The sequence below is a fragment of the Acanthochromis polyacanthus genome, chromosome 17 (genome assembly GCF_021347895.1).
Source record: "Acanthochromis polyacanthus isolate Apoly-LR-REF ecotype Palm Island chromosome 17, KAUST_Apoly_ChrSc, whole genome shotgun sequence".
Lineage (NCBI taxonomy): Eukaryota > Metazoa > Chordata > Actinopteri > Pomacentridae > Acanthochromis > Acanthochromis polyacanthus.
Window position 1 is genome coordinate 16,140,657 of NC_067129.1, and position 25,509 is coordinate 16,166,165.

General features: G+C 38.4%; 1 protein-coding gene across 1 annotated transcript; it reads left to right on the plus strand.

The window, feature by feature from the left end:
• The first annotated feature begins 2,291 nt into the window (after positions 1–2,291).
• On the plus strand, positions 2,292–25,363 carry pls3 (plastin 3 (T isoform)). The gene is made up of 16 exons (XM_022219487.2): positions 2,292–2,381; positions 9,146–9,250; positions 9,716–9,867; positions 13,553–13,682; positions 13,868–14,000; positions 14,949–15,030; positions 15,109–15,274; positions 15,386–15,528; positions 16,388–16,483; positions 16,572–16,767; positions 18,487–18,565; positions 18,720–18,837; positions 19,970–20,100; positions 20,850–20,973; positions 23,978–24,102; positions 24,187–25,363. Exons 2-16 carry the CDS (start codon positions 9,190–9,192, stop codon positions 24,317–24,319), a joined length of 1,869 nt encoding a protein of 622 aa, XP_022075179.1. The 5' UTR covers positions 2,292–2,381; positions 9,146–9,189; the 3' UTR covers positions 24,320–25,363.
• The last annotated feature ends 146 nt before the right edge of the window (positions 25,364–25,509 follow it).

The following is a 25,509-nucleotide window of genomic DNA, read 5'->3' on the forward strand; positions in this document are numbered from 1 at the left end:
AGGCTTTAACTGACCTTGCCATGTGGTAAGGGGCATTTTCTTGTTGGAAAATGCATTCATTTAAGGCAGGAAAAATTTTTCCAGCTGATGGAAAAATACTGTTTTCAAGAGTAGTACATAGATAGATAGATAGATAGATAGATAGATAGATAGATAGATAGATAGATAGATAGATAGATAGATAGATAGATAGATAGATAGATAGATAGATAGAGCTCTTTATTGTCCCGAAGGAAATTTGTTTTCACAAACTGTCATGTCACAACATCATAACATACATACAAAGACAAGAAATGACATGACCTGGTTCATTCACCCTTCACACAATTACATTTGCCCTGTTCCACAAATGAAAGAAAGCCCCCCCACCCCACCCCATGTTTTACTGAAGGGGCAAGACAGTCTGGTTTGTAGGCTTCTCCAGGCCGTCTCCTAACCAGTAAGTTGGCTGGAATGGGCGTCAAGTGAAAATTGGATTCATCACTAAAGAGAAATTTAGCCCAATCATCAACAGTCCAATCCTTGTGACCCCAGCAAAGAGTAACCAGGCTTCTCTCTGCCTTTCACTGATGAAGGGCTTCTTCCATGCCCTGTGTGCCCTCAGACTATTTGTCCACCTTATCCATGAGCAGCCCAATCTTGAGTTTCCATATATTACTGTCAGCTATAAACTAATTTCAGTCTGTGTATATAACAATTTTGTTAGTTCAAATTGTAGATTGTAGCTTTTTTGAGGACCTATGTGATTTTTTTTTGCTTTCACTAAAGGATTTCGAACCAGGAGAGGTATTTAGGATATTTTGTTATTACTGTGGAATTCCATCTTGCTATTTTCCATGTACAGTCTCATAAGCTACATCTAATTTGAGCTCACATCGAGCAAGAGGCAGGGCATACCCAACATACAGTAGCTTAAATAGCATGAGAGCTTTTATACTCACATTAAGACTTAGAGAGTACTCTAGAGTAGTAAAGGAAGAAAATGGAGAATGTGGATGACACCCTGACAGAACACGAAAACTCCACAGTAGAACATGAGTGTATGAAACCCCAAAATGTTTAATATTAAATAAGGTTTCAAAAAAGATGCATAAAGTAAATAGTGACCTTTAAAACATAAAATATCTAAGTGAATGAAATAAATGTAAAAAATAGAATCAAAGTAAAGTATTGGCATCAAATTAACTATGGCACGTTATTTCACCTCTCATTTATGCAATAGTCTGTCTCTGGTCTGTATTTTGTTGCAGTGCCTCTATTGACCACTGATGCAAACTGGCTGCATGCCTGAGTGGTTAATTACTGTATCCAGTATCCAGCCCTCTTAGTACATCCACGTTTGGACTCACTAACCTGTTCACAATTTATTCATGTAATTACTTGTTTGATCAAATATTTATGCAGTTATCTAATATTAAATACTATGAAGCTCCATATCAGCCAACAGACTGATTCACATAATGGAACACTACAGTACATCTTTACAGATCTTTATTATTCTTGCTTAATTAATATCTTCAAAACATTATGATGGGTTAGATTAGGTCTACCAGGAATGCACAAGTAGATGTATTTGGAACCACAGATTGTATATAAAAGATGTCTGAAAAGTAAAGCCAACACAGAAGTGCCATAAATATGCAGTCTCTCTAACAGCCAGAAAGGGGTGACTCTTCTGAGTGAAAAAAACAAAAGCTTTATTGCAGATGTGTCAATATATTAAGAATAAAAAGAAATGAAAAAACGGGGAAAAAAACACAACTTAATGACATACTAGTGCAAATATGACACACAAGGGCAAATACAAATGAACAATGCAGGTGCAATATGGCAATGAGGTGAGTACAAATTGCATATATAATATGTATTTATATTATTACATTAACTGCAATTGCAATGATTTAATGTTGAAAAGCAATAAAGGGAGAACACTTTGAATCTAGCTAAATGCTTTATGTAGGAGCCATATTTACGTTTTGTGACAAAACAAACAAACAAAAAACAACCTTAAGCAAAAAACAAAAAAACCCCAAAACAAACACATTTTGCTGGTTGCTGTCAGAAAGCAATTTAATGTTGGGGCCATTGTGAGGGCCATTGTGAGAGCCTTTGAAAAGGTAGAAAAACTTTAATGTTTATTTATTTATTTCATTTTTTGAAAGTTGCTAAATAATTACATTCACTATACAAGAAGAACTCAGTTTGAGTTTCGATGCTAGTTTTAGGTGTAGTTTTGACACGGATGGTCCTCCATACCGTGGTCGGTCCTGCGGTGACGCGACGGAGGGCGGGGCCAACATTCCTGCCGTCTACTTTTGTCTCTACGTGGAGGAGGCAGGACTCCAAACTGGACGCTGTCTGGAATTTCAGGCGCACCGACAGTGAGTACCAATTTCCTGGCAACTTCTTGACCCTACGACAACTATTTGCAGCTAGAGTTCGTCTCGGTAGTGCTTATTAAAATAACACTCTTGTCCTAATGCTTCCTCCCTGTGATAGCCGTTATCCTGTCTTTTAGACGGGAGGATATGCACCAGTAAACAGTTTCCTGCCTATAAAACTTGCATGTCTGTCGCTAGCCGGCTAGCTTTAGCTACACCTTCACTGTAGCCTATTCATCCTCACCGCGGTGGATACTGACATAAACTACTCTTTAATTCTTTCAAACTGTGACTAAATAACTTTTAGAGGTAGTAACTATTCCTCCGAGACTTAACTAACGTAACGAGTGGTAACTCAGCGTCTGTGCTTGTTTCATTATGTGGCTTTGAAAGGTATTTTTCGAGACTTTTAGAGGGTCTTTATGTTTGTGAAAAAATAAAATGCTACAGCTTGGAACAAGTTAGACAGAACCAGGTTCGTTCCTTTAGTACGCCGGAGGAAGCCTTATAGGTGGAGCCTGGGCTATTGTTTTTTTTAAATCTTCCCGGTACACAAGCTTAACCCGAGTGTAATAGATCCTTTGTAATGCTATGTGTGAGTGTGTGTGCGTAACCTCAATGTTTGCCCTCCTGATTACAGACCACGTTTGTTCTTGTTGACACTGTGTATAATTCTAGTAAATGTGTTACTTTCTATTTAATAGACCTGCTCCTCCCTTTCAAATGTCAGGATATTTGGCCTTTCTTTGCTGGTTCAATACTGGTGAATGTTTTTACTCCAGACTAGTGCAGTTTGGTTATGTGCACAATGTTGTTTTGTGCTCAGAAAACTTGTTTACTGCACTGAGTGATTTCCCAGATTTTTCCTGGAGCCCATCTGGGGCTGCAGCACACTTACATCTGGGATCCCAATTGTGAATCACTGTTGGAACGAGCTCGAACAACACGGCTGTCTGACTGTATCAGAAAGACCCACATTTTGCCCTGATAGATGTTGTGACTTGGAACAAGACGTGTGTTGTGAATACAGTCTATCTTGCTGTCTGTCCTTGGTAGAGTCGTGTTGTCTTGCACAGCAGGATCCTTCAGTTCAGGTTTAGAGATATTTAATTCTTCAAGGCAGACGAAAGAAAAGCTACTGTGGACATCATGAGTCAAAGTTTTCTTCATCGTGTCAGCAGCAGCAGAGAAGGGGATGCTTGCACTTCCATTGTGGGAAAGAAAAAGAAAAGCTGTATTTCATTCTAACTGTGCCTGTCATTAACCATATTGGTGTTGTTAAACTACCCATGAATGTGCATGTGTGGTATGTACAGCAGTTGAAGTAAGATGTAAGTTTCCCTTAGTTGCTCATGCTGTTGAACCACATGACGACCAACTGTAGGTGTTTTAAATACAGACATTACGTGTCTGATGTTATCTGTGTAAAACCAAACCAGACAGTCAGGAAGGAGAAGGGAGTGTAGTTACATTTTATCTCCACCCTTGCTTGCACCTGTGCGAGTGAACAGGTTGTCCCACTTTCTGCTCTGTCAGGATTTTAAGCAGGCGTCTTTGTTTGTTGTGCAGCTCAACGAATGTGATCAAATTACTTTATAGCTGCACTGTTCTTGAAAACAGGGTTTTAAAGAAATGTATGGACCATGGTGCATCTGCTGTGTTGAAGGAAAATTTGGAAACACTTTCCACTAAGGGTGTACAAACCCTTTAATTTTCTACTTTATGTCTGTTTTTTTTCTAAAAGCTGCAAGAAATAAAACAAAACACTCACTGACTCAATTCATTGAATATTGGGTCTCTTTTCAAATATAATTTTATTTAAAACTTTAAGTTGACTGCACTACATGATCGCAGAATTATGGCCATGTGTCATTTACCACAATAGAGCTTCACAAATAATCAAGCAATCGATCAGCTGTGAACGATTAAATGCATTTGTCAATTATTTTAATAATTAGTTAATTGGTTTGGGTAATTTCTTGAATGAAAACAGTTGGAATTCTTTCACTTCAGCTTCCTAAATGTAAATGTTTAGTTTCTTGACACCTCTTTGACGGTAAACAGAAGGTCTTTGGGTTGAGTACATAAGAAAACCTTTGAGGTTGTTCAGCTTTTTCAGTAGCACCAAAGAACAGATTGATTAATCATGAAAATAATGGGCAGATTACGTGGCAATGAAATGATTGCTAGATGCAGGCCCTTGATCAAGATTTTTAATGTTCTACAATGAATACAGCTAAAAATATTCATGCGATGTGTCATTACTGTTTGTGTCATTTGTATTAGAGGTCACATCTCAGTTTCTTAACGTGGTATTGAAGCAAACAGGGATACAATGTCTTGCTCAAGGACAAGAGGCTTACATTGGGACAGGACAGTATTTCTCAGTTACCGTGCCTCGTGTCTGGTTGTGCAGTATTTAAAGGATAATGCTTTACGGTGCTTTTCTTGAGTAATGGCAGATGCTGGTAGGTGTGGCTGCTGAACCATTGAAGAAACAGGGTAACCCAGCTGAAGCAGCAGCACCTCTGCAACCTGTCCAATGACATTCCTAAGTGATGGTATGGATTCCTGTTCCCTGTTATCAAGCCTTTTGCATCAGTTACTTCAGCCACATGCTTTTCTTTGGTGACGCCTACAATACTATAGAGGGCGAGTTGTAAAGGTTGGCTGATCACAGTTATGAAACCTGTCGAGAGGCATTTCATTTGAATATTTCCTTGATGATTCATCGTATTCTCTAGCTTTGTAGCTTTATAATACCACTAAACCCAGCCCAGGGTGTTGCGCTTGCGGCTGTACATGATGTCACAGTTGTGTAAACTCCACGTACAGTATTTGTTGTCGTCACCTCGTCCTTACCTGTCAGTGAGGCTGCGCTTATCTTATCCACACAGACTGGAAGGGAAATAAAGGGCCGGTGTTGCAGACTGTTCGGTGCTTATGAGTCAGTTTACTTCACATCTGCAGGCGATTGTGACTGAGTAAAAATGTCCGTGCTCTTAGCAGACTGTGTTGGGTGTGTGCATATGAAGTTGACCACACTTGGGAAGGGTGCCCAATCTATTTGTGTGCCTCACATTTCCCATGTAACTGTGGATGAAACACTGGCAGGGCGGGGTGTGTCGGCTCTACGCATATAACTGAGCCATCTGGGAACGGCCCTTTAAATTGACTGAAAGATCCATCAAAGGCGATTGTAAACGGCGTCAATGTGCTGTTTTTGGCTTGACAATTAAAGCTGGTGCTTGGAAAGAAATATTTGTGTATGGGTGATGATATCCTGTTGTAAAACGAGTGAGAGAACTGAGAGAGCTTCTTGAGTGAGTAATGAAATTGTCTCCCTCAGAGGAAAATCAAGTTTGTCACCTTATTAACATGTCTATATGGTGTTTTTATATGCTAGAAGACACTTAATGAGTGAAACGGGCTGTCAACACCATTGCTGAGCATTTGTAACCTTGGAACTGCAGTGTACTGATGACAATGTCAAAAACTTCCTGGATTTTATGTGTAATGAACCTAAAGAACCAATCCTGTCGGCCTGCAGGGTGGGGATTTCTGTGTCGTTATTCTTATTGAGAGTCGGCTTCCAGTTTGAACATGTATGGCTAAATTATTCCATTATTACAACCTGCTAGAGTAGTTTTACAGTGTTTGAACAGAGTCGTAGGTGAGCTGGTGTGCTGAGCTGCAGGTGAAGAGAGAAGCAGGGACTTTATAGATCTACACAATCTAGAGAAGCGAACAGTGCAGAGTTACATCTAAGCTAATTTAAGGCACAATTTCTCAAATTTCACTTTGAGACACTGAGACAAGGTTTTAGGAGTTTAATGAGTGACTGGAGAAGGACTTTAACCCTCCTGTTGTCCTCGTTTACGGGCAACAAAAAATGTTGTTTCCCTGTCTGAAAAAAATCCAAATATTCTGCAAAAAAATTCCACAAATTTCTGAAAGTCTGCAAAACCTTCAGGAAGAAAATTCCAATAATTCCTTAAAAGTTTCTCTTAAAAGTTTTATTTAAAAAAAAAAATCCCTCAAATTTGGCAAGAAATTCTTGTAAATATTTTCAAAAAATGAGTAAAAATCTTCAAAAAAACCCCTTAATATATCTAAACTGATTACATATATTTATCAGTAAAACTTCTAATATTTTCTTTAAGAACATTCACGCTGGATTTTGGTTGAGTTTTTTTTATGAATGTTCTAAAGAAACACTTTTAACATTTCTTTTTTTTCACCAATAAATGTTCAAAGATTTCCCAAAAATGTTGAAAATGTGGACATCAGAGGTTTCAATGTGAAAATCTTTTTTTTTTTTTTTTTTCCCACATTTTCAAACTTTAAAATGGGTCAATTTTGACCTGCAGGACGACACAAGGGTTGAAGGCTACAAAGTAAATGCAGTTGGTTTTGTTGTTTTACTGCGAGATTTCAAGTGACCTGGATGACTAAAAATCAGTACAATGAGTGTATTTGTTATCAGTTTTGAGTGAAAGTCTCTTAATTTGAGTTTAAAATACAAAATCTAGAACCTTGATATATTTCTTCGCAGTGTTTTTAGACAAATACACCTCAGCTTTGCTCTGACCTGTCAAACAGTTTTTCTGCAGCCAAGTCGTGACGCTTCAATAATGCGCTTGAACTCTATCAGAGGTATTGATGTGCTTTTAGGCAAACATGAGCCACTCCATTTAGGAGCTTGGAGAGTGCAGGAATTTTCTCTTCGCTCCACACACACTCGGTCCAGCTGTCAAAGAGAGCAACTGTCTTTGGAGCCTGACACTCCGGACTCATTTTCTCGTGCAACACGGGATTTATTGCCGTGGTTTGTGACGGTGATTACAAACCCTCTATTCTTCTGTACCACCCGCGATACGTCTCACATTTGTCCACTGCCATCTGTGCCCTTGCTCCATGTACTTAACCCCTCTTCTGTTTCCACTCCGAATCTGTCGAGGGTGTGACAAGGGCTGGCAAATGAGGTAATGTTTGTCGGCCCTCGACTTCGGCAGCCACATTTCACATCCTTCTAGAGAAAAGTTAAATATAGCAATGCTGGCACCGTTATTTTCCTAATCGTTTACTCAGGAGTTTGTGCTTGCCCTGATTTAGCGTTACTTTGTGGTAGAAAAACACTCTGTTCTCTGATTCATGTGAGACATTTAAAGTGATCTCTGTTCATGCTGTGGCTGAAAAACCTGACAAATCCCTTATTTTTGGTAACTTAAACCCTTTTTTTAAATAATATAAATGATGCACATTATAAATACGATCTTTGTTGTTAATGATTTTGTTGTGAAGATAGTTGTTGATTTTTGTAGGCCAGTGGGTTTTTAATTTATCTTGTTGTTTGTAAGAATAGCTTTACAGGAACTTAGTCACATCTCAGTGACCACATGGCTGCTGTTGAATCATCTCTGAATACTATTAATAGTTTCATTCATTAAAGAGGATGTACGGTTAGTAGAATCTGGTTCATTGTCTGATGCTGCTGAGGCCAAAAAGAGAATAGGATGACTGAAGTCACTCAGAAGTCACACATAAATTAAATGTAATATTTATTATACGGTAAGTTATGATCAGTTGGACTAAGTGGACGTTCCTCAATTTGTGGAAACCACACATACCGTTGCCCAGGATTTCTGACTAATCTGCTGTGATGATCAACAATCTGTGCATTAAATCAGGGAACGGGAACACTTCTCTGTCTGGAAAAGTCTTTGATCGTCAGTTAACCGCAGTGTAAACCTCTTTTTGTTTTCTGAACATTGGTGTGTAGAGAGGAATGCCATCATACCAGTATGGCCCTGGAGAGAGAGAGGCAGCGCTCTCTGCCTCACCTCTCTGAAAGTGAAGCTCGATCTGCCCCGGCCTGGTGCATTCCTCCGCCGCTAAAGGACAGGAAAGGGGTACTGGGAGAAATTCCTTATTTTCTTAGTGATTTTCAGATGGTTTCTTTGCCTCAGAGGAGGTCAGGAAAACGGTGATGTTTTTTTTTCCTTGCCGAGCAACATAACTGCGTCTGAGTTTCATGGACTGATTATCTCGCTTTGTGACTTGAGTCACTTTTAGCCGATAAAATTCTAAAATATAAACGCCACAAAAGGTTAAAAAAATCATCCAGATGTTGTGTTGCCACATAAAACTTGATGCAGTCACGTTTGTTTTTCATTCATTTTGTAGGTCAGACAAACGGGCAAAAGACGGAAAGTTAGAGATCATTTAGAAGAAGATACCACAGAGGCTGTAAGCAAATGTACGAGAAGGGCTGCTCTGGTCTTAGCTCCTATGGCAGTTTTAATACAGTATGGACTTGTTGCCATACAAAGGACCTGGCAGGAAATTGCTTTGATTATGGGAGTAAGATGTGCTTGGAAAAGGAAAAGGGCTAAAGAGAACCATAGATGAGATCAGCAGGGTGGGGAGCAGTGAGAAGACGGGCAAATGAGGCGCTATTTTAAGACTTTTTAGACCTGACAGAAGATGGAAAGTGAGTTTTGTTGTACCTGGTGAGGAAAGTTCACCTCTCTGCTGAAGGAGGCAGAAAAGACTGCTTGGCGATCTGTGGTGCAGATGATCAACTCTAGACAAGGCCGTGCTGATGTTTTTGCTTGTTGAGGACGCACAAGGATGCGGCCGTCTGGAAGAACTGTAACGACTGAACGGATGTTTCCGAGAGGCTGACGATCAAGACAGAGACTGGCTCGTGTTGTTCTTCCAGTTGTTTTCAGACCTTGCTGATGACTCTTTTCTCTCCGCAGTTACACCTTTTTCTGAGTGACCACTTCAGGTCAATCACAGAAAAATGTCTGGAAAGATAACAAAAGAAGAGATGGAGGAGATGAGAGAGATCTTTGGGAAAATTGGTGAGTCTGAGCCATGTTACTGTGATATTCTGCTATTAACTGGATAAATAGCTATGCAAGAAAATATTAGAGTAAGCAAATGAGGTTGTAAGAGTGCAGACTTTATTTTTTGGTTTATACCACTGTGATTTTACTATCTGCTTAAAACATTTACATCTCAGCCACAACATTACAACCACTGAACACTGATCATCTCATTACAATGCAATGTTCTGCTGGGGAATCTTGGATCTTGGCATTTATGTAGCTGTTACTTTGACATGTACCGCCCACCTGAACATTAATGCAGACTAAGAACCCTACCCCTAATGGCAAGAGCACTTTCCAGCAGGACTTTGCACCCTGCCACCCCTAAATCACTGCTGGAGAAACACAACAAAGAGCATTACTGATCTAAACTCCCCAGTTCCCCATGTTCCAGTCCTTTTCGCACCCAGTGTCTAATGGTTCTCTCTGTTTCTGTAGATCTGGATGGCAACGGGCATATCTGTGATTATGAACTCCATGAGCTCCTCAAAGAAGCTGGCCATCCCCTACCTGGATTCAGGGTCCGAGAGATCATCCAGAAACTCGACCGCAACGACGACAATAAGATCAGCTTTGACGAGTTTTTGTCGGTACGTTAAACAGAGCTGAGAGCAGCTCATAATCTCAAGCCTGACAAATTTCCACTGTCTGGTCAGAGCTTTTCTTTCTGTGAATTAGTCTTTTTCTGCTGTTCCTAAAAGCACTTCTTCCATTTGAGTGAGACCTCTATGCAAAGCAACTTTTAGCAGCTACATGCACGATAGCTGAAAGGCCTTTACAAACCACACACACACACACACACACACACACACACACACACACACACACACACACACACACACATACCAGGAATGTGGAAGTGAGGTCAGCAAAGTTAAGTGAGCTCCAGTATTTCTTTTCAGAAGTGATGAAGGAGCAGTCATTCACCGCTTCTGGTGCAGGCGTGTCTTATGATTCAAAACCTCGGGATCAGGAGGGATAACCAAGAAGTAGCTCAGTTTTACAGTGTTGCTGTTTAGACAATTTAATTCAGTCTTTATCATTTCACAGTGGTTCATGATTTCATCCACTTTATAGTAAGAAAATAATATTAATAACTTTTATTAATACTGCGCCATTTGAAGTAAGTTCTTTACATGGGAAGATCAGGGTTTTAACAGGACAAACGTGTGAAATTAAATATACGTAAACGAGATATTCAAGAGAATGAAAATACACGTTAGTAAAGGCACAAATGTTCCTTTTTGTGGCCACTTCCTGAAAGAAACTGCAAACACAGTTGAAAGGCAAAACATGTAAAAGGTAAGATTTGATTTACAGTCCAACACTGTTCAGGACAGGCTTTGATGAAGCACAACTAAACAACATATGTTTTTGTGCGTACAGTCTAGATTAAATCCATGTGAAATGAATGTGAATATCCTCCTTCCAGCCCAAGCTTGTACAACTGAAAAAAACGCTTATTGCTACATTTGCTAGCTGAAAATCTATACCCGAGGTCATGACTGTATTGTTGTGGTTACGTCTTTTACCTACAGTGCATAAGAAATGCAAGCTGGTGTCCTGTGTGTGTGTGTGTGTGTGTGTGTGTGTGTGTGTGGGGGGGGGGGGGGTTACAGACTGCTGTGCTTTTTAAACAAGTTGCCAAGTGCCAGGCTTAATAGTTCATTGTGGTCACAGCAGCGCCTGTGGAGCTGAGGTCACCGATGAAGCAGCGATAAGTTCAGCTACAGGAAGTACCACACATATTACCATAGAATACATATTGTCAAAGCAGCTGGGGCCAAAGCCGCCCACATGTTGTGCTCTGCTGATAAGGGACATGCAGTGTGAACGCTCACCGCTGGGCTCTGTATGGTTTCAGTAGTTGAGGCTCGATTTAATGCTGGGATGTGGGAAAAAGCCTGAAGGTGGAGTAATGTGGAGGGTAATAGCAGCTGCAGCTCTGGAGTTTTGCTGTTATTGTTGATTAGCCTAATGAAATACTGACTCTCACACACTCAACACTGTAGTGCTTAGACTGGATGTGTAGTAGATGTGTAGTCTCATTGATCAGTGTCAGCTCTATGGAAACAGGACAACCATAGCTAGAAGTAGGGAAAAATGTCATTTGTGCTGTAAGTTATCATTGCCATCGATCATAGAAGCAAGAAGAAAAAAAAAGAAGTTTCTTTCCTCTGATTATTTTTTTTTAAAAAAGCAAAAAGAGCATTAACGTTCTACCAAGTACTAGCAGTTGTAACTAATACTGGATGAAAAGGTGAACCTGCATACTACATATGTTTTACCAGTGACATCTCTGTTTGGTTTCTGTACTCGTCTCTTATCTGCTCTGTGTAAACACAGCATGCTGTCCAGACCAATCAAATAGTCTCTTAATGTTTGTCACATGACTGTTGGTCGTAGCTGATTCACTGATGCTTCATAGTTGTGCTGACGAGTGCAGACTTTTTAGTTCCTTACAGTGCCCGGATAATGCAAATGGTTTACCTATGTCAAACTTAAAACATGTAGTATGAAGTGATTTTTAAATATCATGTTGTAAAGATTAGATTTTGCCAACAAATAGCTAAACAGAACAGTCCATCATAGATGAAAAAAGTTGAGAGTCCAGTGAAAATTTCTGTTTTTACTGTTTCTATCTGTGATAAATGGTTTGTTTTGTTGTTGTTTTTGTTATTTCAACCCTTTCACATTGTTAAAACCTCAAATACTAGCCTAGATGTTTACCATATTTTGTCAGCTCTTCAGCTGACAGATTGGTTTTATCTTTCCTTGCCAGAGAGGAGAAATTCCTGCAGTATTGCTGTGTCTGCCAAGTGACCTTGGCTGCCACCATGCTTGCTAACAGAAGCTTGATAAGACAACAAGGAAGCATCAATTAAAGCAGAGAGGAGGATGGAGGATTTTGCACAGAAGTGTGACTATAACTAAAGATCGTTGCCATCATTGATAGATCTTTTGATTTTATTATTTTAAATTAGTTGAAACTTTTGGCATAACATGCCATTGACCCTCTATAGGTAGTTTTTGGTCTCAAAAATTGTCCGTGATTGCAGATCGATTCACCAGAATCATGGCTAATGCAACACACAGCTGATCGCGTGATTTTTATGTAATTTGCTGAGGTATGTACACTTACTCGATTACTCGTATGATCAAATGTAATCAAATGAAACTGGCTTATCACAAATGCTACGTATCATAGGTGTACTGGCTAATGCTAGTTAGCAGTTATCTCTGGTTTACTCATGTCCAATCCCAGTTGTATTGAACAATCCAGTCCAAGTCCAGGTTATGAAAAAACAAGAATGTATTTATTTACATTGTGTCGCTGATTAATTCACAAAAAATGCTTTCAAAACAAACACAGGATGGGACACGGTAAGAAAACCGTGTGTCTCCACTGCTAACCTGGCGTTTCTTTCCATAATCTCACGTTCCGGTGAGCCAAGCTGCAGGCTCTTAAAGCTACAGTACCACCAGAAATTAAACATAAAGTGAACAGTCTGTTCCAGTCCAAAAGATAAACAAATAACCATATTCCATTAGCATCACTCTGAAATAACCATTAAATCAATATGCAGGTTGGAACGAATTATTTCCATTGTGTATTAATCAATTATTTTCACAATCAAGAAATCAAATGAAAGTGAGACTAAATGAACTGCTTTACTCAAATTAATTAATCCCTTATCAAAAATAGTTGAAAACTAATTTAACAGTTGACAATTAATTGATTATTTAGTTATTGTTCCAATCCTGCTTTATTTTTCCTGTCATTTTCATTTGTAGTTGGTACTTCCTCAGAGAAGTTATTTATTTTCATACCATATGTTTTAGAACGTAGGTTACTTTGTGATGCTGGTGAGGTGTTTGTGACATTCTGAGCAGCTCATTTAGAGTGCACAGATTAGAACCACTTGTCGATGTAATGTTGTCTCCTTTCACCAACCAAGAACTTAACATTTTAAAGTTTGTAATGACAGAATTTGTTGCAGAGGTGTTGAATTGAATTGTATAGGTTTATTTGTAAAGGAACCACTGCGTCAGTAAAAGGTTTCAGTTTAGTGACGGTTATGTTGTTCAAACTAGTGTGATGCTGACACTGAAAATTTGCTTTTAGAATCTTTATTTTGTCCGCCTTTGTACTGAACAACACACAGTCACTTATCCACTAATCACAATGCCTAATAATTCATATTAAAGATGAATGTAGTAATGTTTGAGGCAGAGTGGTCACTGCTTTCTGACTATTCCTTGGTTTGATTTTAGATTGTCCAGGAGCTGAAGGGCAGTCAAGTAGCAAAAACTTTCCGCAAGGCCATCAACAGAAAAGAAGGAATCCTGGCTATTGGAGGGACGTCTGAGCTGTCAAGCGAAGGCACACAACACTCGTTCTCTGGTACGTCTTTGTGTTTTTCCTCTTTCCAGTCGCTGCTAATGTTTGTCACCAGCTGTTGACTTTGTACCCGCCGTCAGGAGGAACCCATAATGGACAATGTGACTGACTGAGATCAGTTATTACTGTCACATTATGCTCTCGATGCTTTGCTTTTAACTGATGTCTGTACACATTCATCTTTGCAGAGGAAGAGCGATTTGCCTTTGTGAACTGGATTAACACTGCCCTGGAAAAAGACCCTGACTGCCAACATGTCCTGCCCATGGATCCGAACACAGACTCTCTCTTCACAGCTGTCGGAGACGGTATCGTGCTCTGGTGAGAGTTCCTGTTCCCCTCCCTCACACAGCTTCTGAAATAAATGACAGATACCTGCATCCCACTGAACTTAGTTTTGTTGTTACATTCTGGCCATAAAAAAGCACATATGCTCTGTATTGTGGCAGAGGAAACAGTGACATTACTTCAATAATACTACATTCATCGACAGAAATGTAGAGAAATGGTTATCTGTTGCTCCAGAACTATTGTGTTTATTCTAAAAAACAGAACCATCTGAAACAGAGAAGGACTTTAAGACTAAAGTGACGACCACATTGAAAACACTAGGGCTAGACTCGAATATCTGAATGTTTGATCGTGACGATGATATCCCAATATTTATTTTGAGATCCGAGTATTCGGATATTTGTCAGTAATATATATATATATATATAAATAATATCCGGAGCCCAGAAACTGCTATTACACCCTGAAAAGGGGCTCGCTTTGGGATAAATGATAAAGACCAACATATGGAGCTCCTTAGAGGCCAAATTATCTATGCCTGAATTTCAGGTGAACTTGTCAAGCCTCACAATGATGGTTATCCAGAATAATTCTGCAGTTAAAATCTATTTAGTAGGATTTTAAGAATCAGTTCACCACAAGCTAACTAGGTGAAGCTTTCCAGAATCTGATTTTATATTTTATTGTTATTTCTTCTGTAACTGTAAATAGATTCACTTAATTTTGTGTTTACAATAACAATAAAAGAGGGTTTAAATTACATTTTTTTGATAGTATTCAGTATTGACTAGAAGCGAGAGGACAGAGGGAAAAGTTGTACAGTAACAAAGAAATTACTTTATTGTATGTATAGAGTGGTTCATTTTTGTTGCCTTTTATTGTTAGTTCACCAGCACTGATCTTGTGCAAACAATGAACATTTAGGTTGCAGATAAACATCTGATAAAAGTTCATGGTTGATTTTGTACATTTGCACAGCAAAATGATCAACCTGTCGGTGCCAGACACTATCGATGAGAGGACCATAAATAAGAAGAAGCTGACGGCGTTCACAACACAGGTCAGTCAAGATTAGTTTATGTTCGTGGTGCTTCTGTGTTTGTAAATGTTCTCACAGCTGGTGATTTGTGCCCTACAGGAGAATCTGAACCTGGCCCTGAACTCTGCTTCTGCCATCGGCTGCCATGTGGTGAACATCGGTGCTTTAGACCTGAAAGAAGGGAAGCCTCATCTGGTGCTGGGCCTGTTGTGGCAGATCATTAAGATTGGTCTGTTTGCTGACATTGAACTGAGCAGAAATGAAGGTAGAGGACATAGCTGAAATGATCAATTGTATAAATGTGTTTGAGTCCTACCTCTAGGACTGCCTGGTCTCTTGTTGTGTGATTTAACTGATCATTAACGCCCATCAACAGCGCTGGCGGCACTGCTGAGAGAGGGGGAAACCCTGGAGGACCTGATGAAGCTGTCACCAGAAGAGCTGCTGCTACGTTGGGCAAACTTTCACCTGGAAAATGCCGGCTGGCAGAAAATCAACAACTTCAGCTCTGACATTAAAGTGGGTCTGCTCACTGGCATTGAATCCAGTTGGTGTATTTAAACACAGGCTGCAGATAAGAGAAAAAAAATCTAACTTTTACCAGAAATTATTACTTACAAGGAACTACTTGGAATCACATGCTTTTAAGGTTCTTGCAAGAAGAGTTTATAGGTTGTTGTTTTTTTTTAAAAGCTATTCTTTACTTTTTTATGTTCCTGCACTTGTCTGGTGACTAGATCCACCAACGCAGGCGTCAGTCAGCACACCTCAACAGGTAGTGCCTGTTTGTGTTTGCACAAAGTCGCATAAATATCCGCCTCAGCTGCTCCAAAAATAGGAGTGAGTGGGTAGTGTCTCTAGCTATCACAGACAAAAGTGTATGTAGAGGATCAAGTAAAAAGTGCTTTTAGTTCTTTGGAAACATGTATTTTACTGGGACGGTCATATAAGTAATCACTATGTCAGATTACAGTGTGCAGTATTTGTTGGTTGGAAAATCTCATTACACTTTTGGGCGCTGGCGGGCCACTTCATAAGTCAGCCAGTCAGATATACAGGTAGCCACTGCACCTGTCTTATCTACATGTTTTTCTTGTTATCCCTGCTTTAGAAATCAGATGTCGGGCATTTTTAAACATAGTTCTGTGAAATAGATGTACAAAATTCAACATCTGTGTTTGCATATATTCAAAGCTTTGACTTGTTAAATGCTAAATGTGTGTTGTGTACTGTGCACAATTTAAGTTATTCCTAAGCAGTTTATCAAACTGATCAATGTCTCTCATAGAGTAAAGCTGTTTTATGGGTATATTTTACTGGGTTAAAGTGTAGGAATTGCATTTTTACCTGTTTGTTTGTTTGTTTGCTTGTTTTCCAGGACTCAAGAGCCTATTTCCACCTCCTGAATCAAATCTCTCCAAAAGGCACAGATGAGGATCAGCCACGCATAGACATCAACATGGCAGGCTTCAGCGTAAGTCGGCGCTCACAGCTGAGCGTCCTCACCACATGGTAACAGCTGCCTCTGACCCAAGCATGTGTGTGATCTGTGTGTTGTTCAGGAGAAGGACGACGTGAAGAGAGCAGAAGCCATGCTGCAGCAGGCTGACAGGCTCGGCTGTCGACAGTTTGTCACCCCAGCTGATGTCATCAGCGGAAACCCCAAACTCAACCTTGCCTTTGTGGCTAATCTGTTTAACAAATATCCAGCACTGATCAAACCTGAGGGTGAAGACATTGACTGGGGGCTGTTGGAAGGTGAGTACGGAGACGAATTTAAGGCTGTTATCAAATGTAGACTAAGGTGAAGGTTACACTGCTGTGTGGTAAAGCACAAGGAGAGCTGCAGACATGTGGCTGTTCTTATTAAGCTACTTTCTAGCCTGCTTGGAGAATGTGTTCCAATTTACTTAGATTTTATTTTTAAAGTGCCAACCCACAGCATAAAGCATCTCTGGGCATGTCACAGAGTCAGATGACGAATTTAAAACATATGTAGAGAAAACTCAACAAATCCATTAATTCTCCACTGATTCCTCACTTTGGCTTGAAGATGTGTCTGATTCTGGGTGCATCATGGGAAATCCCTGCTATAGCCTGAGCCGATCAGCCTAATCAGCATAACTAAGGGATTCAGGATAACCTGAGCCCGCTTCATCAAAATGTAAAGTTTTAGCCTAATTTTAAAAGTGAAGAAGGTGTCTTTTTCTTAAACCCCACTGGAAAAACTCAAAATCTTACAAAGTCTATTTGTCTTATTTTTAGTCAAAGTGTCTCATCCGACTTGATTCGAGATAAATTCACTTAACAGGTGACATTTCAGCGAGATGGAGGGACTTGTTTTAAGACAATGCATTTTAAATATCTTGTTAAGTCAAACAATCTTGAAATTATCTCGTTTTAACCCTCATATCATCCTGTGGGTCAAAATGATCCGTTTTATAGTTTAAAAATGTGGAAAAAATATGGATTTTTACAGTGAAAACTTGCACATTTTCAAATTTTTAGGGGGAAATTTTTGAACATTTTTTAGTGGGGAAAAAACAGAAATGTTTAAAAAAATGTTTCTTTAAGAAGATTCCCGAATGTTCTTGAAGAAAATATTAGAACTTTTACTGACATATATGGAATCACTTTAGATATTTTTAGGATTTTTTTGGAAGATTTTTTAATTCATTTTTTAAAAATATTTACAATTTTTGATTTTTTTTAACATTTTAATTCTTGCTAAATTTGGGGATTTAAAAAAAAAACTTTTAAGGGAAACTTTTCAGGAATTTTCTTCCTGAAGATTTTGTAAATTTGGGGAAATTTTTGCTGAATTTTAGGATTTTTTTCAGACAAGGGAACAATATTTTTTGGTGCTGTAAATGAAGACAGCAGGAGGGTTAAGACACATAAGCTTGACAATCCTGGTAAAATAAAGCTTAAAATAAGTTTCCCAGCTAATTTTAAGATTTCAATCTTCTAAATATCATATCTTACTTCAAGAAATCTTACCAAGCCATGTTTCACTTGTTCTATTGACAGATTTTTTCACTTATTTCAAGGTAAAAGTTCTTTGAAATAAGTTTTTTTTTTCTTGTTTTGAGAGAGGCATTTTTCCAGTGCCAGACTGGTAGCTGGTTTACACAGTAGAGCAGATGATGGCTGAAGGTTCTGGCTCCCAGTTTGTGTTTCAGAAACTCTTGGAAACACATGTAACCTTCACTCTATGAGTTTGGTTTCTTACAACCAAGGAGAACAGCGCAAACAAAAACACAAATGCAAAAATGTCACGTGTAAAACAACTTTTATTTCTGTGTTTATGAAGGACTTCACTCACAGACAAATGTTGTAGCTGCATTTCAAACTCCAAATCAGCACAGCAACACACTCCTAGCTTTAGCTTCTAGCAGATACAGTAGGTAACATGCTGATCATATAGTTCTGCATTCTCCTTTAACTTCCTAAATCCTGTGATCTTTTGCTGTGTAGGTGAAACGAGGGAAGAGAGAACATTTAGAAACTGGATGAACTCCCTGGGAGTGAACCCCCATGTGAATCATCTGTATGGGTATGCACCAGCAGCAACACCAGAGCACACTTTATCACACTCCTGTGTACACTGGCATCTGAAGAGTTTTCATAGCTCATGGGCTCTTACATTCTTCTTTTATATCTTATTTAATATCGATGATTACCAAGCTCAGTGTTCAATGTTCTTCCAGAGATCTACAGGACGCCATGGTCATCCTCCAGCTCTATGAGAAGATTAAAGTTGCAGTTGACTGGAACAACAAGGTCAACAAGCCACCTTACCCCAAACTGGGAACCAACATGAAGAAGGTAGATCAGATTTCTGTGAGCTTTTCTGAGCCGAGAACAAACGTTTTGGCTTTCTTATCTACACTACAAAAACTCAAAATCTTACCAAGTCTGTTTGTCTTATTTTTTGTCAAAATGTCTCATCCCAACTGATTTAAGATAAATTTGCTTAACAAGAGACATTTCAGCAAGATGGAGGGACTTGTTTTAGGACAGTGCACCTGAAATATCTTGTTAAGTCAAACAATCTTGAAATTATCTTGTTTTGAGTTGAATTTTGCAAGAAAACTCAAATTAAGTTTAACCTTCGTGTTGTCCTGCAGTTCAAAATTGACTTGTTTTAAAATTTGAAAATGTGGGGGGAAAAGGAAAAAATCAGTGACACTTCTGATGTCCACATTTTCAACATTTTTGGGAAATCTTTGAACATTTTTTGGTGGAAAAACAGAAATTTTAAAACTGTTTCTTAAGAGCATTCCCTAAAAAAATCAACCAAAACCCAACAAATTTCGCTGGATTTTGGTTGAATTTTTTTTGGTGAATGCTCTGAAAGAAAACATTAGAAGTTTTACTGATATCAAATCATTTTAGATATTTTTTTGAAGATTTTTACTCATTTTCTGAAAATATTTGCAAGAATTTTCTTGCCAAATTTGGGGGATTTTTTAAACAAAACTTTTAAGGGAAACTTTTAAGGAATTATTGCAATTTTCTTCCTGAAGGTTTTGCAACTTTTCAGAAATTTGGGGAATTTTTTGGCTGATTTTTTTGCATTTTTTTTCAGACAAGGAAACAATATCTTTGGGGTCTGTAAATGAGGACAACGGGAGGGTTAAAATATCTCAAATTAGGAGGTTACATGAAAGCAAAAATCTATTTTTGAGTGAGAAACTGCTTTTTTTTTTTTAGCGTGTCTGGTTTATTTTAAGATGCCTCAGCTTGACAATCCTGGTAAAATATAGCTTAAAACATAATTTCCCAGCTAATTTTAAGATCTCAGTATCATATCTCATTTCAAGAAGTCATTTTTCACTTGTTCTATCGGCAGATTTTTTCACTTATTTCAAGGTAAAAGTTCCTTGAAATAAGTTTTTTTTTCTTGTTTGAGAGGGGCATTTCTTCCAGTGTAAATTATTTTATTTTGTGCCCTCAGTTGGAGAACTGCAACTATGCAGTGGAACTGGGCAAGTCAGCCAAGTTCTCCCTCGTTGGCATCGGCGGGCAGGACCTGAACGATGGCAACGCTACCCTGACTCTGGCACTGGTGTGGCAGCTGATGAGGAGGTGAGACATCATTACAACAATATCGCTTAAGGAAGGAATGAAATCTAAGGTGAGGGGAGCATACTGCTTTCCCTTTTTAGTCAACAAAAAATAAAAACATAAATGATCTGGTGTGCCAAGAATTGGAACGGGTGTTAGATTTTGACACTTGAGGTTTTACAGTTACAGTTATTTAGTACCTAAATGGATGAAAACAAGTCACAGAAAACAACATTTATGTTTAAAAAGATATAAAAAAGAAACTCCACATGACAATGAAAGTAGCTTAACTAAAAAGCTTTACTAAAAATAAACAAATAAATATGGTTCCTATAATGGTAGACAACCATGGATTGTTGTATTTGTTTGTTTGCACTTTGAAGTGTTAAAATACCACATTTCCCATTAGTTGTTATTGTTAGATTTATTGTGCTAACTGTGTATATTTACTGTAAACTGTTTGTAGGGAATTGGTCATTGTAGCTAGAAACCTCCATGTCATTTCGGTGTTGCTGTTAGTGTGTGTTCCTCCAGATTGCAGCCACATTTTTAAACAAATTCTTTTAGATTTATGTTGACGTATTTAGTAGCTTCTGTGCTTACTGTGTTTTGCATTAGAGTTTATAAAATCTAAACATAAACGTGCATTTAGTGTTGATGTTGACAGGGTCCAGACTTAGTTTCTTCCTTGTTGTTTCTGGACTTTCAGTAGAAAGTAGGCAAACAGAATTTTCAGTTCATATTACCATGCTGCCCCTCCATTCTTTCAGATATACGTTGAATGTACTGGAGGACCTGGGTGATGGAGAGAAAGTAAATGATGACATCATTGTGAAATGGGTGAACAAAACGTTAGCAGAGGCTGGAAAGTCGACCAAGATTTCAAATTTTAAGGTAAGCCAACGTTCTCCCTTCTTGTTGATCTGTAGGTGTAAAGTAGCTGTCTGTACAGGTGGAGCAACATGAATCCAACGAACATCATAGTATATTAGTCTGCTTAAGAAAAACATCCAGCCTTCACTTACATCCCTATCTCTGTAGATGGGAACCATGATTGTGCACTTTTGTGCTCACAGGATGGGGTGAGAGGGGAGGAGATCAGTGATGGTAAATGCTAGCCAGCTTAATATCAACACTCTTTCTCCAGAATCACAGACTCCACCTGTAAATAAAAATAACAGTATATTACTAAATAAGCTGAGCCCTCAGTTCTGTTGATTAGCTTTTAACCCTCCTGTTGTCCTCATACACAGGCACCAAAAAATATTGTTTCCTTGTCTGAAAAAATCCCAAAATTCACCAAAAAAATTCCCAAAATTTCAGAAAATTTGCAAAACCTTCAGGAAGAAAATTCCAATAATTCCTTAAAAGTTTCCCTTAAAAGTTTGTGTTTAAAAAAAAAGTCCCCCAAATGTGGCAAGAAAATTCTTGTAATCTAAAATGATTACATATATATCTGTAAAACTTCTCATAGTTTCTTTAAGAACATTCACAAAAAATCAATGAATCCGTGATTTTTTTTTGTGTGAATTTTCTTTAAAATCATTTTAAACATTTCTTTTTTCCACCAATAAATGTTCAAAGATTCCCTAAAAAAGTTGAAAATGTGGACATCAGAAGTTTCACTGTGAAAATATCTATTTTTTTTTTCACACATTTTCAAACTTTTATATCCAAATTGAGCAACACGAAAAGATGTGGTCATATGAGTGGGGTTATTTCACTGAAACCTTGTGGATGTGCACACTGATCGCAGAAACATAATTCCTCTATTGCTATCATAAGCTGTGACGACAGCTTTATGCCTGTTCCATACTGTATTCCCTCCATGTGAGCTGCTGCTGCTGCTGTAGTGTAGTCGTTGTGCGGACACAAACTTTGGGCTGGGAGCAAATGTCCACATAACCTCTTGGATCCTCGTCTCACTTTCATTCTCATGCCCTTTCTGTAGAACATAATGATCTGGCTGCACCACACTGTCATTCTGCTATAGAGGAAGAAAAGCACTCTGGCTCGTTTGTATTTCTTTAAACTAACCACAGCCATCATGAGTGAGACTAAGCAAACACTGGGACAAATGCCTTCTCAAAACCAGAATAAAAAACTTATTTCAAGGAACTTCTACTTTGAAATAAGTGAAAAAAAATCTGCCTATAGATCAAGTGAAAATGGTGTGGGAAGATTTCTTGAAATAAGATGTTATTTAGAATCTTGGAATCTCAAAATTATCTGGGAAAACTTATTTTAAGCTATATTTTATCAGGATTGTCACATTTAGGTGTCTGAAAATAAGCCAGATATGCTAAAAAAACAAAACAAAAAAGGGGGAGAAAAAGAAGCAGTTTCGCACTAAAAAATAGATTTTCGCTTTTATGTAACCTCCTAATTTGAGATGTATTAACCCTCCTGTTGTCATCATTTACGGGCACCAAAAAATATCATTTTCTTGTCTGAAAAAAATCCCAAAAAATTCCCCAAATTTCTGAATATTTGCGAAACCTTCAGGAAGTAAATTCCAATGTTTCCTTGAGAGTTTCCCTTCAAAGTTTTATTTTACAAAAAATCCCCCAAATTTGGCAAGAAAATTCTTGTAAATGCTTTCAAAAGATGAGTAAAAATCTTCCAAAAGAATCCTAAAATATCAAATTGATTACATACAGCGCCCTCCATAATTATTGGCACCCCTGGTTAAGATGTGTTTTTAGCTTCTAATAAATTCAGTTTTTTTCTAAATAATATAGGACCACAATGAAAAAAAGAGGAAAATCCAGCCTTTAATTCTAGTGCATTTATTCAGTGGGGGAAAAAAAACACACATTAAGAAATAATTCTTTTACATGAAATCATGTGCGCCACAATTATTAGCACCCCTGATGTTAGTATTTTGTACAAGCCCCTTTTGCCAACAGAACAGCACCTAATCTCCTATAATACATTTTTCTACAGTTTTCAGCGTGGGAGTATGCTTCTGCCATAAAAGTTGAATTTATTTTAAGGTTTTCAACACATCTTAACCAGGGGTGCCAAGAATTATGGAGGGCGCTGTATGTGTCTGTAAAATTTCGAATATTTTCTTTAAGAACGTTCACAAAATATAATCAACGAAAATCCAGCGAAATTCACTGGATTTTTTTTTTTTTGTGAACGTTCTTAAGAAACATTCTTAACATTTCTTTTTTCCAATATAAATGTTCAAAGATCTCCCAAAAATGTTGAAAGTGTGGGCATCAGAAGTTCCACTGTAGAAATGTTTTTTTACATTTTCAAACTTTAAAACAATTTGACGTGCTGGACGACACGGGCGTTAAATTTATTTTGAGTTTTCTTGTAAAATTCAACTCAAACCAAGATAATTTCAATATTGTTTGACTTGGCAAGATATTTCAGACGCATTGTCTTAAAACAAGTCCCTCCATCTTGCTGAAATGTCACCTGTTAAGTGAATTTATCTTAAATCAAGTGGGATGAGACATTTTGACTAAAACTAAGACAAACAGACTTGGTAAGATTTTGAGTTTTTGCAGTGAAGGATGTGGTTTCTGTGTTCTCTTAAAATAATGACCGGTGGTGGTGATCCAAATCCTCGTCAAAACTTGAAATTGTCAGTGTGGCCGTTTGCCTTCCTGGACGTCGTTGTTGTTTCCTGTAGCCAAGAAACTGGCAATACACAGATAATGGAAGGGAAGGACTAAACTGTCTGAAATCAGCGGCTAATGGCAGTGAGTCAGACTCCTCTGACCTTAGCGGACCGTCGTGGGCGCATAAAGTATAATCCTGTCTTAAGGTGGCTCCGTTTGCTAATGGACACCGTGGAATGTGGCTGAAAGCTCACACATGGGCTTTTTAGTTTGTATCATTTTGTTAAAAATCCTTAATCTGTGTGTCGTGTGGCGATCAGGACAAGGAGATCAGCAGCAGTTTGGCAGTGCTGGAACTGATAGACGCCATCCAGCCCGGCAGCATCAACTACGAGCTGATTAAAACCGGCAGCCTCGGTGAAGACGACAAGCTGGAGAACGCCAAGTAAGGAGTGCAGTGACTACAAGCAAAAGCCTTCTGTCATTATGTTCCTGACTAAATACGAGTAAATCTCCGATTCCTTCGCAGATACGCCGTCTCTATGGCGAGGAAGATCGGCGCCCGTGTCTACGCCCTGCCAGAAGACCTGGTGGAGGTCAAGCCTAAAATGGTGATGACAGTCTTCGCCTGCTTGATGGGTCGGGGGATGAAGCGAGCCTAAGCTGGAATCATTGTGACACTTCCTCCTACCTACTCACAGGCCATTAGCATTTTGAAAGAGCTCCCCCAACTGAAGGAATGAAGTTTTTTTTTTTTCTGGAAATCAGTCAAAACCATACATTAGCATGTCTCCCTGCCTCTTTATCGTTAACAGAGGCGTTTTTCTGAAGAATCATGTGCTGTTCTCTTATTTAAAACTGAGGCTACAACACTAATTTGTCTAAAGAGAAGGCAATGAATTAAGCCCCGTCTGTTGCTTAACCGTTCTGACGTTCCAATGTTCTTGTGTTCCTCATCATCTTGTTACTTTCGATATGCACAACTCTTCATGTATAAGAATGCTGTTTTTTTTTTTTTTTTAATGCGAGTATGCATATTTCCAGCTGCAAGGTTGTTTACATATTTTATTTAGACTGATAAGTAAATTATAGCCTTGAATAAGCAACACACATTCCTGAATAACATACTTATGAATAAATGCTTGAGAAGGTAAGAAAGTTACGGAGGCGGGATGTTTCGGTGGAGCACACTTCAAAAAAAAAACACCCGAACATTTCGTCTTGCTTAATGAAGTACAAGCATGTCTTAATAACTGGCACGATAAACATATCTGTATACAGAAGCCATAAGGTCACGTTATATGAATGACCAGCCTGATTTGCTGTCTGTATTCTTGTACTCGTCATATGTCTGTTTCTTGGGATTATTATGCGAGGTAAATGCTGTTTTTTGGGTCATCTGGTCTTTGTTGTATTGGGCTTTTGGTTTTTTTTGTTGTTTTTTTAAAGTATCTGTTACGTTGGATGAGGAGCAGGCGGACTAGACTCCTGGCTTCTGCTGTGCCTTCTTGTCTCAAAGACGACTTGTACTTGTGCTTTGAGGATTTTCCTGTTTCTTTTGTATTCAACATTACCAAATATAAACAGTAACTTCATTCCAGGTAGCTTCATGATATTCTATGACAATGGCCAGATTGTATTTGGTCTCATGTTCATGTCTACTCTTAAGTGCTTTACATATAACAATAAATATGACTTTGAAATCAGCTCTTACGTTTGATCGCTGTGGTTTCTGGAAAAGGTATTTTCAATAGAAATTTGTAGAGTTGACCAAAAATTGATCTGTCTTTTGATCTATTTTTTAACAACATTCAATGGAAGCAGATTTTTAATGAAGTAGTTTTGATACAGA